The 18,064-nt window shown below is 32.5% G+C and overlaps 1 protein-coding gene across 1 annotated transcript in view; it reads left to right on the top strand.

Moving 5' to 3' along the window:
• Positions 1–13,104, top strand: part of LOC146908252 (uncharacterized) — a 28,785-nt gene extending 15,681 nt beyond the window's left edge. Inside the window, exons 2-5 of the mRNA XM_085727574.1 lie at positions 11,440–11,531; positions 11,635–11,771; positions 11,875–11,950; positions 12,033–13,104. Of these exons, the coding sequence (XP_085583700.1) occupies positions 11,440–11,531; positions 11,635–11,771; positions 11,875–11,950; positions 12,033–13,057 (1,330 nt within the window). The 3' untranslated portion in view covers positions 13,058–13,104. The remainder of the gene's footprint in view (positions 1–11,439; positions 11,532–11,634; positions 11,772–11,874; positions 11,951–12,032) is intronic.
• The last annotated feature ends 4,960 nt before the right edge of the window (positions 13,105–18,064 follow it).

Here is an 18,064-nt window from a genome sequence, read left to right as displayed (position 1 = left end):
AGTGATAGTGGTGTATTCCACCCTTCGACCTGAAACCACTATGTACCCTAGATGTTGGAGTCGAGTGCTTTGTCACCATTCAAACGTTGTCCGTAACAGGATGACTATAAAGTTGGTAGATGGGTACTCCATGAATCATGCTGAGGGACATGAGTGACCTAGATGGAATTTGCCCCTCCTACATAACAGGAGAAATGTCTACGGGCCCAATATTGAACTAGACAAGGATGACACGGTCTATGCCTTGTGTTCAATATAGACATGAGGGCAAAAGGGTAATTATACACATGATCATTATCACAGAAAGGTTTCGTCAGATCACATGACATTCTCGTCACTTGGGTAGCAGTGATGTGTTGCTAGATACCGCTCACTGTTTATAATATTAAATATGTGATTTAATATTATTGCCAACGTTATGAGAACCTATAGGGTCACACACAAAGGACAGATAGATGAGAGAAATAAATAAGTAAGACTTATTTATAAAATAAATAAGTGAGACTTATTTATAAAATAATAAGTAAGACTTATTAGTAATTAAATAATTAAATATGATTTATTATTTAATTTACGAAAAATAGAGAAACGCGGTCCACCGTAAGGTACGGTGTGTTTCAGTGAAATATGGTGCACCGTAAGGTACGGTGTACTTAAGTGTTTGTCTTGCTGACCACACAAGTGGTTCTGTAAATATAACCCTTGTGTTGAAGCTTAATTGACTGTTAGTTGAAACGCTTAACCTAATTCACAAAGTAAACCTAGCCGCCACTCTCTAAACCTATTCTCTCTAATCTCCGTTGGAATTGGCTAGCACCGGTCATCGGAGAAGTTCTGTTCGTGTGGACTGAGTAGAGGCATCGCTGCTTTGCTTTGCTCGTGATCAGAGATATTTCTTCTACAAAGGTTCTACGCTTCAAGAGGTAAACACATGAATTCTTAAAGTGTTTAAGCATGTGTTCTGTTTGATTTGTGATTAATGATTTAATCAAGATCCGTTTCAATGGGATTTGTTCCGCTAAGAGGATTATAAATTGTGAAAAACCTCTCTTAAAATCCCTTCAGTGGTATCAGAGCTTCGGTTCTAATTGAATCATTAATTCAAATTTGATCTATGCATGATTATATGATGATATATTCAAGTGTCGTATGCATCTCCTTGCTTAGTTTTGTTTAATCATGTGTTTAGTTTTAATTATTAAAAAATAAATAAATAGAATTACACGGTGAATTCTGAATTCTGTGTATATAGTTTATTTATTTTTATTTGTGAAAGGAGTTTCACAAGTTATGTTAACACATATTAATCGATTAAGCTACATAATCTCTTCGTGAATTTTGCTGATCATTCTTTTCTATGTTCAATGGAATTGTGATATTGTTTGTTCTTGTCTGTTATTTGTTTTTGTGAACCGTGAATCATAATAACACACATATGTGACCTGTTGCTGATGCAAATTGAATAGGCACAACTAATTGTTTAGTTTGTTTCTGTATTAATTGGTTCATGGTTAGTGTATTGAAATTGTTTCAAAATACTAAAGATATAAGTTTTAAAATTGTTTTTAAAAGGATACTTGGCAAAACTTATATTCCAAAGTTGTTTGTGAAAACGGATCGAAATTTTTCGAAACCAAAATTAGCGATTGATTACGTGCAGATTTGATTAGAAAATTAGTTTCTTTTCAATTGATGGATATTATTATAATGGTTATAATAAGAAATAAAATATATTTGGTTTTGAAATACCTAATATATAAACGTGATTCAATTGCAGCTACGATATTGAATAATGATCAATATACTATTGATTTTGAAATTGTTTCAAAATAAGTATAAGTGTATAACTTTAGAAATCGTTCTAAAGGTAACACAGTTGATCAAATCCTTGTTTCAATTATTTTTCGGAAACCAGTTTGCTATCATATCTAAGTTTTACATATGTGTAATTAGTTGTTATAGAAAATCATGGGATGATTTTTCACACGTTCTTTTCTTTTAGGAAAATTAGTTATTGGCTTGGATTTGAATTAAAATTGTATCCTATTTTATGGGATAATTTTAAGGCATATCATTATCTTCATAACAAATTTGGCAAGTTAATCTCAATTGATACGTAATAATTGATACCGTGTGAAATTATTATTCAATTGTTGATGTTTCTAAAATCACGGTTTGCAGCTTGACTAACTCAAAAGCTAATATCACGTTTAGATATCTCGCTAATAATTATTTACTTAATTAAATTCATAGATATGAATTTCGGCACTTGACATCCTTTAGTAGGTAATTATATGAATGAATGTTTGATTCATTACGTGCTGGTCTATAATTTAATTAATGGAATATGGTTATGACCTTAGATTTTGGCGTTTAATTTTTATTTAAAAATACGACCTGCGTGTCGTGATTTATTTTATTTTATTTAAATACGACCTGCGTGTCGTGATTTATTTTAATTCTTTTATTTAAGTGTTCAATAATGTAATTTCTCAAGTTGAAGAGAAGACGACGCCAGATGATGATTCCAGTTGGAGAAACTTTTGGAGCTTGCTCGTGGGTCAAAGAATTGTAATAAAGTAGTTTATTTAATTCTTACGCATTAGGAGGTCATAACCATACTACCTAATTTATTTTATGTATGTGATGCATGAAATGTATGTTTATTTAGTGCATGTATGTGATGTATGCTTAACATGTTTTGATGTATGTTAGCATGTATGTTTTAAATGTTTTATATACTTGCTTTCTATGAGTATGAATGTCATGCATCTTTAAAGACGCGTGTATGAGATACACATGTCAATGAGATTAAACTAAATAAAAATCCTTCAAATAGAATATGAAGTAAATTGGTTTCCAAAGTATAACACACTTCAAGACTAATATCGAAATGTGTAGGTTTCGCCTCCGCGAGGTGCACTTTCTATACTAGTAAGTTGTGGTGCGGTAATTCTATTTACTGACTGTTATTTTTGGATCTAACTTAACTAGATTATTTTAATAAGATTAAAATATATATATTTACTTCAAATAAAATATTAAGTTTAATGCTTTCCAAAAGTTTAACACCCTTCAAGACTAATATCGAATATGTGGGTTTTGCCTCCGTGAAGCGCATATTTTATACTAGTAAGTTGCGGTGCGGTAATCCAATTTACCCAAGTGTTATTCTTTTGGGTTTAACTTAACTAAATTAATTTTAATGAGATTAAAATAAATTTAGAAGCAATGTTTGGGAACATCTATATGATAGATTAGAGTAAGGAGTTATTCACTCAAATGATTTGAAAGTTGTATGAGATACAATTGGAAGGAGTTCCTACCTAAATAACTAAGTTTTGAGTACAGCCCCGTTGACTTAAAGCAAGGTGAAATATGGATTTCAACCCACTAGAAAATCATGATACATTTATTGAAATATGGATTCCAATAAGATTTTCCGATTCAAATGTTGAAGGTCATTTGTTTTGAGTAAAATAGTGGGAGCATATTTAATTAAAGACCTAATTAATTATGTTTTTAAATCATGATACGTTTAATTTATTTATTTTCTGTATTTAGAATTTCTTCGCCATATACATTTTTATTATACTGTTAAATGTTCTTATGAAGAACAAACTCTTCAGAAAGGAGTTTCTGAATTGGTACAAAATTAAGAATTGTTCTTAAGAATAAAGAAAACTGTATAATTTCGAGCAACCATTTCCTAGCAGCTTTAAATTCGAAAAGAATGCTTGTCAGAAGCATCAGGTCGATTGAGTGGATATAAGATATCCTATAGTGGTAATGACAACAGATAATGATACGATAAAGAGTTTCAACCTATCAAGTAGATGGAAATGGATAAGAATAAAATTCAAACTTTGTTTCTCTACCTTGGAAGGTTAAACATGGTTGCTAAATAGGGAAGCAATTATTTCAAAAGTTGAAAAACAAAATTGCTCGTAATTTTGTAAGAGTCAAAATAAGAAAGAAGTAAGACTTCTTATTTACCCATATAGTTATGTAAAGTTAAATTTCTACTTCTGCATCATAAGTATATGATACTTGATGATTAATCTTATATTTGTTGAAATATAGAGTTTTAAAGAAGTAGAACATTAACTATAAGTGAAGTCCACCTACGTCTAGAACGGAACAAATAGTTTCATTGACTATAAGAGCTTATGCTTGGACTTAAACTTAATTTGATATGGAACCAAATAATTGTTATTAAATTCCATATAATATAGAAGCATTACGTCCTAAATCTTGTATTGACAAGAGAAGGATTGTGTAGTTGAATAAAAGACAAATTTTGTCCTATTATCCGAATAATGCTTTCTATAAAAGTGTGTTAATCAAATAATGGAATTGAGTTCCATGATCTTGATAAGCTGATCTATAACATATGTGAAAAGGGATCAAATGAGATTTGAACCTTTTGTATATCATTGGCATTACTGTTTAGTACAAACAGGTGTGATTCACATTTCCAAAATCTATGGATATGGACTATTGGACTCATTTGATTTTAAATCATTTGAAGGATGTGAGCCCCATCTTTCAAAATAGATTAGTATATCGGTCACCAACAAAGGTGAAAGGACACGTAATTTATTTGAGTTTATATACATATGAGATGTATATGCAGAACTAAACATATTTGCTAGATATATTGTTTCTATTACTTCATCTAACATTACTAAATCATTTAGTAGATAAGCAAAGTGTATTTGACACGATTCAAGAAAACTTTGAAATTGTTCAAAGATTTTAACAATGAAGTAAAAGGAATAAGTTTGAAAAGTATAAAGACTATACGAGTTAGTCAGGATGGTAAATGCTTGATTAATGAGTATAATGATTATTTATATCGTTTCATGTTTGACATGACTCGATCTAAAATAGTTTGATTATAACTCAAAGACTCTTTAAATTAATTAAATTACAGTTATTCTTCACCCACAACAAGTTCTAATTGAGCAATCATAAAGGCACCATATTAGATATGGAGGTAAGAGTACCTATTTTTGACTTTATGATAATTTGAGGTTATATGGTTTACTAGATAAACTAAACTTCAAATTAAATGAATGTATACTTGTGGAGGTTCCCTTAGGAAACTAGAGGATACTATTTCTACATCTTCTTCCTTGACAAAAGTTGTTTGTCGCTAGAACTGGAGTATTCTTTTCAAGGAGTATAGCTCTACAAGAGCTAGTGGGAGTGATGTAGAACTTGAATTAAGTCAAGTACCACAAAATACATTTCAACAAAGCGTTGTTGGTAAATCGCTAGTTCGAGTAGCACATGATCTAGATGAGTCTGATATGTCATAACACTAGGATGAGAAACATGATTTGTCATGACTCAACAAGGTGATATGATGCTCATGGAAGATAAGCACCTGACTTACTAGAAGGTCGTAAATGGCCTGATTTTGAGAAGTGGCTAGATGCCATGGGATCTTATAAAGAATCCATGTACACAAACCATATATGGATACTGGTTATATCATCCAAATGAGTATGACTCATAAGATGAATGTGAGTTTTCTTATAGAAAATTGACATGGATGGTATTATGAATACCTTTAAGATGTGATTGATTGTACAAGGTTTCATGCAATTCATGATGCATATCATGACGAAACCATTCCATCATCGTAATGCTTAAATCTAACGATCCCAATTCCCATTGTTGTATAATACATGTTCTAGAAGATGGATAACGAGGTTGTATTCCATAATTGGAATAACCTTATATATGTCTTTGATATATGTAGGATTTCGTTAATCCAAATGATACTAGAAAGGTAGATGTATTATAAAATTCATTTATGAATTAGAGAAAACTTCTCGAAGTTGAATTCATTATTTTATTAATGAAGTTTTATGAAAACTTTTATTAATAAAGAAATCTTGTGCACATAAGGAGATTAGTGGGAGCATTGATATTAGTTTGGTAGAGTATGCGTATGACATACTAGTCACCAAGATAATTTATCTACACATGTAAGACATGGTTAGAAAATTATTTTAAATATGTACCAAAATTGATTATAGTGTTCGACACTAGAATACCTTCAAGAAGATCCTTGGATGTCTCAAAGGACTATGGATTGTTTCTTGAACACAGATGAAAGAAACATTGTAAATAAGTTACAATGATATTGACTTTCATATTGGTGTACAGTATATCCAGATTGTAATTTGGAATAAATGTTATGCTAGGAGATCAACTATGAAATTTGTAAAAGTACAAGCTTCAGATAGTTGTTATTTCTATTACAGATGTCAAATATATATGATTTGGATTGCTTAGTTCATAACTGAGGGAAAACAGGTGTTTCTTGCGTTGCAGCTTCCATTGATCTCGTCTGAGATGAAATTGGTTTAAATCTTGCGAGCAATGAAAACTTGATCTCACCAATAATCCAAATATATACTTTGACACTTCAATTTCTTTTTGATAGAAGATCGAAAGTGGAAACTGAAAGAAGTATACCCTACCAACATAGGAAAGAGTTCCTTATCTGCTAGTATAGTATCTTGCCCATAGTGAGCTGGATGCTAACACTTGACCAATAGATATTGAGTTAATATTTGATTGGCTTTTAGTGCTAGTGGGAGAATGTTGGAATAAGCCCTAATAGCCAATCTATGTCGATTGGGTTTGGCTTTGTATCATGATATTGATATAAGTATATATTGTGAATATATAATAATAAGGCATTTCTTTATTAATTTTGTTTTGTTTCAAAATAATAAAGTCCCTAGAATAGTTAGTCTGTTTTATGGAACATTAAGTATAACTTAATTGTGAGACCCCACTAAACATAAGGACGCTATTCTTAAAGTATCCGTAGTCAAGCTTTATTGAGAAGTGGATATCATTAAAGCATAAAGACTATTATGTGGGTAGACTGATGATCACATCTCACAGATCATGGATAAAAGAGTTATCAAGTCTTCACATAGATATAAATATTAGGAGTAATATTTATATTGGATTGACCCGCTATGAGAATACTACATAGTAAAAGTTATGAAAAGTGTCATAAGATATTCTCATAGTGATAGTGGTGTATTCCACCCTTCGACCTGAAACCACTATGTACCCTAGATGTTGGAGTCGAGTGCTTTGTCACCATTCAAACGTTGTCCGTAACAGGATGACTATAAAGTTGGTAGATGGGTACTCCATGAATCATGCTGAGGGACATGAGTGACCTAGATGGAATTTGCCCCTCCTACATAACAGGAGAAATGTCTACGGGCCCAATATTGAACTAGACAAGGATGACACGGTCTATGCCTTGTGTTCAATATAGACATGAGGGCAAAAGGGTAATTATACACATGATCATTATCACAGAAAGGTTTCGTCAGATCACATGACATTCTCGTCACTTGGGTAGCAGTGATGTGTTGCTAGATACCGCTCACTGTTTATAATATTAAATATGTGATTTAATATTATTGCCAACGTTATGAGAACCTATAGGGTCACACACAAAGGACAGATAGATGAGAGAAATAAATAAGTAAGACTTATTTATAAAATAAATAAGTGAGACTTATTTATAAAATAATAAGTAAGACTTATTAGTAATTAAATAATTAAATATGATTTATTATTTAATTTACGAAAAATAGAGAAACGCGGTCCACCGTAAGGTACGGTGTGTTTCAGTGAAATATGGTGCACCGTAAGGTACGGTGTACTTAAGTGTTTGTCTTGCTGACCACACAAGTGGTTCTGTAAATATAACCCTTGTGTTGAAGCTTAATTGACTGTTAGTTGAAACGCTTAACCTAATTCACAAAGTAAACCTAGCCGCCACTCTCTAAACCTATTCTCTCTAATCTCCGTTGGAATTGGCTAGCACCGGTCATCGGAGAAGTTCTGTTCGTGTGGACTGAGTAGAGGCATCGCTGCTTTGCTTTGCTCGTGATCAGAGATATTTCTTCTACAAAGGTTCTACGCTTCAAGAGGTAAACACATGAATTCTTAAAGTGTTTAAGCATGTGTTCTGTTTGATTTGTGATTAATGATTTAATCAAGATCCGTTTCAATGGGATTTGTTCCGCTAAGAGGATTATAAATTGTGAAAAACCTCTCTTAAAATCCCTTCAAACTCAATCCCCAATTTCAATTCAATTCAATTTCAACTGTGAAATTCAATTCAATCTCAACTTTCAATCCAATTTCAATGTCAATTTCACTCAATTTCAATCTCCAATTCAACTCAATTTCAACTCTCCAATTCAATGTCTATGTCTATGTCTCTGATTAATCTCAATGTTCAATCTCTCTTTCAATCTCAAATTTTCAATTCAATGTCTTTGTCAATGTTAATCCACTCTCAATTTGTTTTTGGGCCAACAATAATGGTCATGTCTATTTTCAAATCAAATAAATGTCAACTTACTCTCAATTTGTATCTTTTCAAATCAAAACTTCCAATCTGTATCTTGTTATATGTCTCGTTATCGGTCAAGTGGCTAGTTCGATCCAAAGAACAACTTGTACCTGCTTATATGCCTATGTTTCCGGTCAAACGGCAAGTTCGATCCAAAGAACAGTTTGTACCCTGCTTATGTTTTGTTATCGGTCAAACGACAAGTTCAATCCAAAGAACAGTTTGCACCAACCTACATGTTGTATCTTCAATCAAGCGACAAGTTCGATCCAAAGAACATCTTGTATCAGCCTTTTGTCTATGTCTCTAGGTCAAACGGCAAGTTCGATCCAAAGAACAGTTTGTACCTGCCTATCTGTTTGTGTTTTCAATCAAGCGACAAGTTCGATCCAAAGAACAGCTTGTATCTTCTATGTCTCCGGTCAAGTGCCAAGTTCGATCCAAAGAACAGCTTGTACCTGTCTTGTATTTCTATTCCCAGTCAAGTGGCGAGTTCGATCCAAAGAACAACTTGTACCCATCTTCTGTTTGTATTGCATGGTCAAGTGGCGAGTTCGATCCAAAGAACAACTTGTACCTATCTTTTGTCCCCTGGTTTGTCTACCCTGTCAATGTCTACCTAAATCTCCAGTGATATGACATGCTCTGTAGACTCCAGTTCGTTTGCCTTGCATTCATAATCAAAACGTTGCATGGCATTCATATTTTGAAAATCTGAGAGCGTATTTTTATGCCCAAAAACAGTGCAAATGTTGATATTTAAGTATCTTCGTCCCGTCAAATCAAAGACTTTGTCTCTTGACCCTCCGGACAAAGAAACTTAAATAGGGGCAGCTGTTATACCCTAATTTTGGACCTAAAAATACTAGCTCAATTTTTCTTTTCTTGCATTTTAAGTCATTTGAAATTGGCTCTGATCAATTGCATCTTCCTCTGCATCTTATTTCAATGTTATTTGCAAAATTCATGAAAAAGGGTATTTTAGTCATTTCCTGCATTCAAATTCATTTTAGTCCTTAAAAATTGTTTGAGTCTTTTCATTTGGTTTGAATAAGTCTTTGTTTCAATCTCATGTCAATCACCGGAGAAGATGATGTTTCCGGCGAGCCTTCAAACTTTCCGGCACCTTCTTTCCAGTTTCCGGCGTGTTCCTTTTTAGAGAGAGGTGAGAGGATTGGGGTTTAGAGAGAGAAGGGAAGGTTGGGAATGAAGTCCAAACCGGTTCCAAGGCTTATATAGAGCCTGGACCGGGTGGACCCATTCCTGAACCGGTCCACTCTATCCCTGAAGCCCAAACCCGTTTCTGTATAAGGTTACTACGCACACCCCCCTTTCCTGCGTGCTCTTGGTATTTGCTTGCTATATACACCCCTGCATGCTTATTTTTGTACTAAACAATTCCTAAAAAAAATTTCTATGTGTTCTTGATCATTTTCTTGGCATTTTTGTGATGTTGTTATGTGTTAAATCTTGATTAAAAATATGTGTGGTATTTTTCTTGTTAATTGTTTACTATTTTTGTTAAAATTTGTGAAGTTTTATATGTTCTTGAGCTTAAAAATCCCTTAAAAATTCTAAAAAAATTCATGTATTTTTCTTGTTATTTTTGTGATGTTTCTATGCATTTTGTTTACTGAAAATTTTGTTAAAAAAATATTATCACATTTTCCTGCATTATTTCTTGATTTTATGTGAAAAAACCTCTAAAAAATTGCTCAATTCCATTCTATGTTCTTGATGACCATTTGATATACATGTTATATGATTCTATGAATCTTTAGCTACTGTTTGTACATAATTTTGATGCTTGTGTGTGAATCTTGATTAGTTGCTTGGTTTACAAGTTACATTTGTGAATAAATAATGCAAATATGCCTAAGTTTACTTTGTAAATGTCAAGTTCATCATGTTGCCTTAATTCTCATTTTAAGACCTGATTCTAAGCCTTTGAAAAATGTATTAGAATGTGAGAATTTTAGGCAATAGGATTCTTGCATTTGTGAGTAAATGTTAGTTATATTTTTGCACTTTTTGGCTTTATTTTGTGAAGTTTTCTATGCTTTTGTCTTGATATTTTACTTGCTTTATTTTCTTTGATATTACCCTATGCTACTAACATTTTCTTGTTTCATGTTTCATACATCATAAGCATATTCTCCATCACACTTTCTCATCTCATTTCTTTACATTTCTTTTGCTTTTAATTCATTTATGTGGGATTAAGTCTCATAAGGAAGTAGTGTGTATGTAGGTGAAGGATGTAATAAGGACAATGGACTCTAATGATGTACACCGACACAAGCACCGACATATGCACACACATCACATAGATATTTCTAGATGTATGGCTAGGATATGCATGTTTAGATGTATGTTTAGGATTTGAAATTTGGCAAAAATCATTTTCCAAATAAACATGAACAATATCACTCAAACCATTTTCTAAATAAACCTTGGGATTAAGATCCCATTGTATTTTCCTTTTATTTTCTTAATCAAATTTCAATGAAAATTAATCATACTTGACTTTTTTCCAAAATCACTAATCAAACCCCACTTTTCACAATCTTATGCCCTTGAGGCCTCTCTCTCTCATTCTTCAAAATTCCAATTTTCAAACTTAAAATCAACCAACAAAAACAAAAACATTTTTGGAAGAGAACTACGGTGGATTTGATCCCTTAAAAGGGTACGTAGGCAAGGAACCAAAATTCCTTCAATTCAAATAAAATAAAAATTCGAACACTTTCTTCTCCCTCCAATTCTTCACTTAGTAAACTCTTAGGTGTAAATATCATTTTCCAAATAGCATTTAAAAATAAAGCGCGCGCGTAGAAAGTAAAGACGGTTCCTATAGGATACTATAGTCGTTATGGGTGCCTAACACCTTCCCGTGGCGAAAACAACTCCCGGACCTCGATTCTCAAGGGTTTTGCTTATTTTTTCCCTTCCCAAGAAAAAATGAGATATCAACGGTTAAAAAGGTTCAAACGTAATCAATGTTTGACACCCGAAAACCAAGATAAAACAGCTATTGCGAAAAATTGTCGTTACAGTACCTACTACAATTCAATCATTGACAAAAGATGGAATTACATGCATTCTGATCTGCATTCAGCGGGTTAGTATCTACATGGTTTAATTTATTTATTTTACATGTTGATATTTAATTTTGAAGTATAAATATTAATTTGTATCTACATATTTATCCATTTTCTCTAAAGGTTATTTTCTCAATCCACAATTTCAATTTGGATTAGTCCATGGAAGGCATGTAGCTAAGGAAACATTGGAAGGAACTAGAAAAGTAATAACTAAACTAGAGCCGAATGTTGATATTCAAATAAGAGCCATAAATCAGGTGATACATTTTTTCATGTTATATACATATATAATTTAATACTAAATTTTAGAAACAAAATTATTCATTTGGAGACTTATATGGTGTATTTATATCATTGTAGTTATTACTTTTTCGAGATAAGTTAGAGACTTTTGGAACTGTACAAGCTCAAAAAGCATGGTCTCAAATGAAACCCGGTATGTATGATTTATATTTTGTGCTAATTGACATGAATATATGAACAATTATGCTAATTTTTAATATAATTTTTTTATATAGCTGAATGGTGGTTGATGTATGGATCTTGTGCTCCTGAACTTCAAAGCATAGCTGTAAAAGTTCTTAGCCAAACAACTTCAGCTTCAAATTGTGAGAGAAATTGGAGTACATTTAGCTACATACATACAAAGACAAGAAATAGGCTAAAGTATCAAAAGCTTCAAAAACTTGTCTTTACATATTACAACATGAAGCTAAAAACGAGGACTACCATGAGAAGAAGTCAGGAAGACATTGCAAAAAGTTTTAATCCTATCAACCTTGATCATATATTTCAAGAAGATTATTTATCACCATGGATTGAGGAAAGAGAGGGACCATTGTTGCATGGAACCCAAAATTTAGAGTGGCTCCCTATTGATTCAGATGATGAGAATGATGAAATACTTGGTGGTGATGTCTCAAACTCAGGTCAAACTCATAGTCAAAGTGGTGATGGTGGTTTAAGTCCACCTAGTGATGGAAATAGTTGTGGTAGTGATGGCAATGGTGGCAATGGTGATCCTAAACAAAATCATGGAATGAGTGAAGGGTCATTTAATTCTTTTCAAGAAGACTCATATGTTAGGCGTGATGAAAATTTGATGCCTCCTAGAATGGATGACGTTTTAGTCATTGCTGATATGATTAATGTTGGTGGTAGTAGCAGAGGTCGAGGAAGATGTGGTAAAAGTAGAAGGCAAGAAGAGACTCCATTAGATTATTCTTCCTCATCAAGTGGAGTACAATCATTTGGTGATTTTGGTAGTCAAGGTAATTATCCACCATATTACCAACAACCTTCTTATATATCACATGGGTACTATCCATATCTGCCAAACCCAAATGCACCTTTTTATAATCAACCTCCTATGAATTACCACCATGACTCATCAACAAATTCTTCATATGAGTATGCATACCAACAAATAGAACCACCAAGAAGTTCTGGATTGTTTGATTATGTCTTTGGAGGAAGTGGAAATAACAATGATGAAGGTGATAGTGGAAGTTATGATCCTGCACGTCGTTCTACCATGTGGTGACTAGTGGTGTAATCAATAAGTTTTTATTAGACTTTTTCAATTGTATTAGTAGTTTCTTATGATGTGAACTAAATGTAGTTAATTGATCATGAACTTTGTTTAAAGATATGCTATAAGTAGTTATTTATTAGTTAATTTCTTTTCAATCTGTCAAACATTCTATCTTTACTAAATGTAGTCTATTTTTATTATCATATTTACTTTAAACATGTTATAATTATGAAAAAAAAAGTATTAATCTAAGTTATTATACATTATATGGTAATATAAATAGTTTTAATAAGTTTTGTGAAACATTTTGATTAATTCACACCGCGAAGACCGTTATTTGTATCGCAGCGTCCGTTACAGCCGAAATCGCGACAACCTTAACGCGACCGCGACCGTTTTTTAGAACCTTGCTTGGGACCAATTGAAGATAATTCTTTTATCGTTTCTTATCACCCACAGAGTACATGGAGAGGATGCGTAAGATTGTTAACTTCGAACATGAAGATGGGGAGACACTCAATGATACCTGAGAGAGAATTAATCTGCTACTAAAAAGTTGTCCAGAACATAGTATCCATGAGATGAATATGCTGCAAACTTTCACCATAGGTTTAAAACCTCAAACCCGCATGCTCCTAGATGCATAAGCTGGAGGGAAAATGAATATCAAGACAGCAGGAGAGGTACGTGAGCTAATTGAAAACATGTCATTGAACGACTACCAGTCCCAAGGTGATGAGAAAATTATCCAAAACAAGGGAGGTATAATGGAATTAAATACACATGATGCCCTGTTAGCCAGTCACAAACTTCAGAGCGCTAAGACTGAAACCATATCAAATAAATTGGATGCAATGGAGCTAGCTCAACCCTCATCAAATGTCTTAGGAGAAATAACAGGGCCAAGAAAACATGAAAATCACGAAAACACGGAAAAGTAGAGTTATGAAGAGAGAAGAGAGAATTCCAGCGAAAATGAAGTCATTCCCTCTTCAATGTAATTATCAAATATTGCTTTGTATACTTTACTCAAATTGGAAAAAACAATTGTTTCTTTTCTCTCTTTCCTATTTTACAAAGCAAACAAAAAATAACTTAGATATTGTTTTAAGATGGTCTAATATGGATCTCTTAAAAATTGTTCAAAGACGAACATTTATCATTTTTAGTAAAATATAAATTTTATATTAATTAAAAATTGAAAAAAACCTATTTTTTTAATTTTTTTTAAAGGAATCTAGTTTTTAAAACGTAAAAAAAAAAGGATTTAATGTTGGACCGAATCGTTATTAAATGGACCGAAATATTCTAATCATTTCACAGTGACAAAGCATATCATATGACGGCAGTGAAACCCAGGCCCGACCCTTAGCAAGCGCAAGACGAGCTACGGTGTCGGGCCTCGCAATCTTAGGAGCCTCAAATATATATATATATATATATATATATATATATATATATATATATATATATATATATATATATGGTTAAATATGTTTTTAATCCCTATAAATATACCAACCTTTCGTTTTAGTCCCTCTAACATTTTCCTTCAACTTTTAGTCCCTCAAAATTTTTCCATCTTCACTTTTGGTCTCTCCTTTAAAGTAAACTCATATGTAGAATTCATATTTTTGAATAAAATTTTTCAGAACAAATCATAATATTATAAGAATCTCTCCTAAAAAAATTTAGAATTTTTTAACAAAACTTGAATTTAATATGAATTTTTATATTTTTGATGGTTAAAAATTCATATTAAAATTTATGTTTTACTAAAAAATTCTTTTTTTTTTTTGGGAAAGAGTTTTACAATATTCTATACATTTCTGCACAATTTCATTAAAAAAAATACTAAAATTAATTTAAAAATAGGGACCAAAAGTAGTGATTGAAAATTTTATAGGGACTAAAAGTTGAAGGAAAATTTTAGAGGGACTAAAACAAAAAGTTGGTATATTTATAGGGACCAAAAACATATTTAACCCTCATATATATATATATATATATATATATATATATATATATATATATATATATATATATATATGTTGAGATTAATTGGAATACTCTAACAGTGTAAAATCACTATACACTATCAACCAATAGAATTATGCCACATCATGTTCACTTTTAAAATATGTTAATTGAATTAAAAAAATCTAAAATTAAGTCTGAAAACTATTGTTTTCATCCTCTTCTTCTCCCTTATTGGAACCCACATTGCGTCTCTATCGCTATTGTATTGTTCTTCATCTCTTTCGATCACAGTCTCAACCTATGTTGGGTCTCAACCTATGCTGGTTTCGGCGCTTGCGAGCAACTTACGGTGCTTTTATATATATATATATATATATATATATATATAAAGTTAGGATCTGTTAACACCAAGTGCCAACGAATTCGTCAACACCAAATCACATCCGTTGATTTAATTTAATCCAAATGCTCTTGTTAATTCACTTAACAATGCATATGATCTTTTATTCCATGGTTTTTCATCTCCTTCCCATGCTTGCACATGCTCAACATTTCACCAATCTAATGTGTTGCTCATGCAAATCAAAATCCCACTATTCCATTGTGATGTAGGTTATTTGAATCAAAGATTAAAATATAAATATATTTAACCTAATTTCATATTTCAATTACGAATCAATTGAAAAAAATAATTACAAATCAATTATATATGATTGTCGTTCTTAACCAATTCCCGTAATATTGAAATATGAGAAATTAGAATTGGAAGCAATCCAAATGTATGATTTTTTAAATATTTACAAACTAATATATCCAAATCAATTTAAACGTGATATTCTCATACCAAACCTATGCACAAATTGTCTTCATGGGCTGTTAATGATATGAGAAATTAACAAATAGGGAATAGAGATGTATTTTTTTTTTTTTGGTGAAGGTCATAAGAAAAAAACAAAAAAAAAACAAAGCTAACTAGAAATCGAAAGCATCAAAGTTGAGCAACGAGAGCAGCCCATCAGGAGGTGTCACCCAAGTTGTTACTCCAAGAGTAGAGTTCCTTCCCAACCTAGCCAAAAAATCTGCACATACATTGCCTTCACAGAGCACATGTTTGAACACCAAACCTGGGAGATGATCCAACAAATTTGTGATTTTATCTAGTAAAGAAGCATAAGCATGGAAGGAGTGAGATTGTCTGTCCAGAAAATAACAATTTTTCCAGAAAATAGTTAAAAACTCGTGCTTCGCACGGGTTGAATAACATATTTTGTAAATTTTGGCTCTAAAGGAGAAATGAGCAAATGGGCTGTTAATGATATGAGAAATTAACAAATAGGGAATAGAGATGTAGATAAAGAATAACAATTTTTCCAGAAAATAGTTAAAAACCCGTGCTTCACACGGGTTGAATAACGTATTTTGCAAATTTTGGCTCTAAAGGAGAAATGAGCAAATTAAGGAAAATAGCTGCATCTTTCTAAAATATTGATGTCCTTCATAAATGTGAAAATCAAGCAAGCATATTGCCTTTCAAAACATTTATCAAAACATTATAAAGCCTTGATGCATGAAAAGAGCATATCATATTTTGTTCAAGAGTTCAGGAAAACAACGTTATAATTAACATGATAGTAATTGGAACCAATGAAGGAACCAATAATGTGCACATTATCATTACATAATAGCTAAGTTTATAAAAGAGACTGCTAGTGTCATAGACTAACCAAAAATGGATTAATGTCAATATTTACATGTTATGAAACATGGCATCCATGGAAGGAAGGAGAGAAAAGTAGTAAAGCTCTTTGTATTGATGGAAATTGAATATTACAAATGAGTGAAGTTGTCCCACTAATGGGGTTATTACAAGTATATATATACTACTACAAACTAGTATCTAACCTATATCTCTAATAGTCCCCCTCAAGTTGGAAGGTGTTCAAAACACTTCCAACTTGAAATGAGAAAATACAAGGAAAGATGCTGGGAACACATCGGCCAAAAAACATAGTCATCAAACAAGTGCTTATCCAACAAGAAGCAACCACAACTCAAGGTTGAACCAATTGAAGGAAGAAGCATCAAAGCAACGCTTAACCACCATCCGGTAGAAGCTAACAACGACAAAGCCAATTAAGGCGCAACTCTTAACCACCAAGCAGAAACTATATGTAAAGTTTAGAAGCGCAACAACAAGGCTTAACCATCATGGACAGAAGCACAAGAAGGAAAATGACGCTTAACCATCCTTGGACAGAAGCACAACGTTTAACCATTCATGACGGAAGCTTATCAACATGGCTGATCCATCATGAACAGAAGCACAAGAGAAGAATCAAAGCTGTCATAGGCTAACAAGAAAGACGAAGAAGTGAGCTATGGACAAAAACTATTGCCACACCCGGACATAGAAATTCAATGATCTGCAAATAGAACTAAGCCTCTAACACTACAACATGGAATAGTCTAGGTGCAAGTCTTTAACCCATATAATTCAGGCAGCATCAACAAAACCATATGCAACAAAAAAAAAACATAGCACCAAAGATTGGTGTACAGAGGACATCAAAGAAATCCCAAACTAATAAGTGTTGTTCTGCCAAGTGCAAATGTTTTGCTTATGAATTGTTCCAAGACCATAGTGCAGTAAGTTAGCAAACCCAGAATCACAAGCCAATATGGGAAAAACCATAAGAAACAAAACTGATCCTTATGTAAAGATGCTTTAGGCTTCAAAGTTCCACATAGCAAAGTCAGGTAATATTGAGAGATGACAGGCATATCATGTTGTCAAATCATGCTATTTTGATGAGTATGTGAATGCCCAAAGAGCCATTACAACAGAAGGTAATTCACGTCTAACCAACAAATAGGCTCTAATAGACACCAACACTGTCCAACAATGTATGAGACCTGACCAAAAACTTCACACACGATCCAGATTGAAATAGAAGGCAATCAATCAAAGTAGAATTCCAACCAAAGCCAACCAAAAGTGTTGAGCAATTTCTACTATCATGTGCAGAACCCCAACAA

Source organism: Medicago sativa, chromosome 7 (genome assembly GCF_051527215.1).
Source record: "Medicago sativa cultivar Bolivia chromosome 7, Bolivia_mono, whole genome shotgun sequence".
Taxonomy (NCBI): Eukaryota; Viridiplantae; Streptophyta; class Magnoliopsida; order Fabales; family Fabaceae; genus Medicago; species Medicago sativa.
The sequence above is the reverse complement of the archived record's forward strand: the minus strand, read 5'-3'. Positions and strand labels throughout refer to the sequence as shown.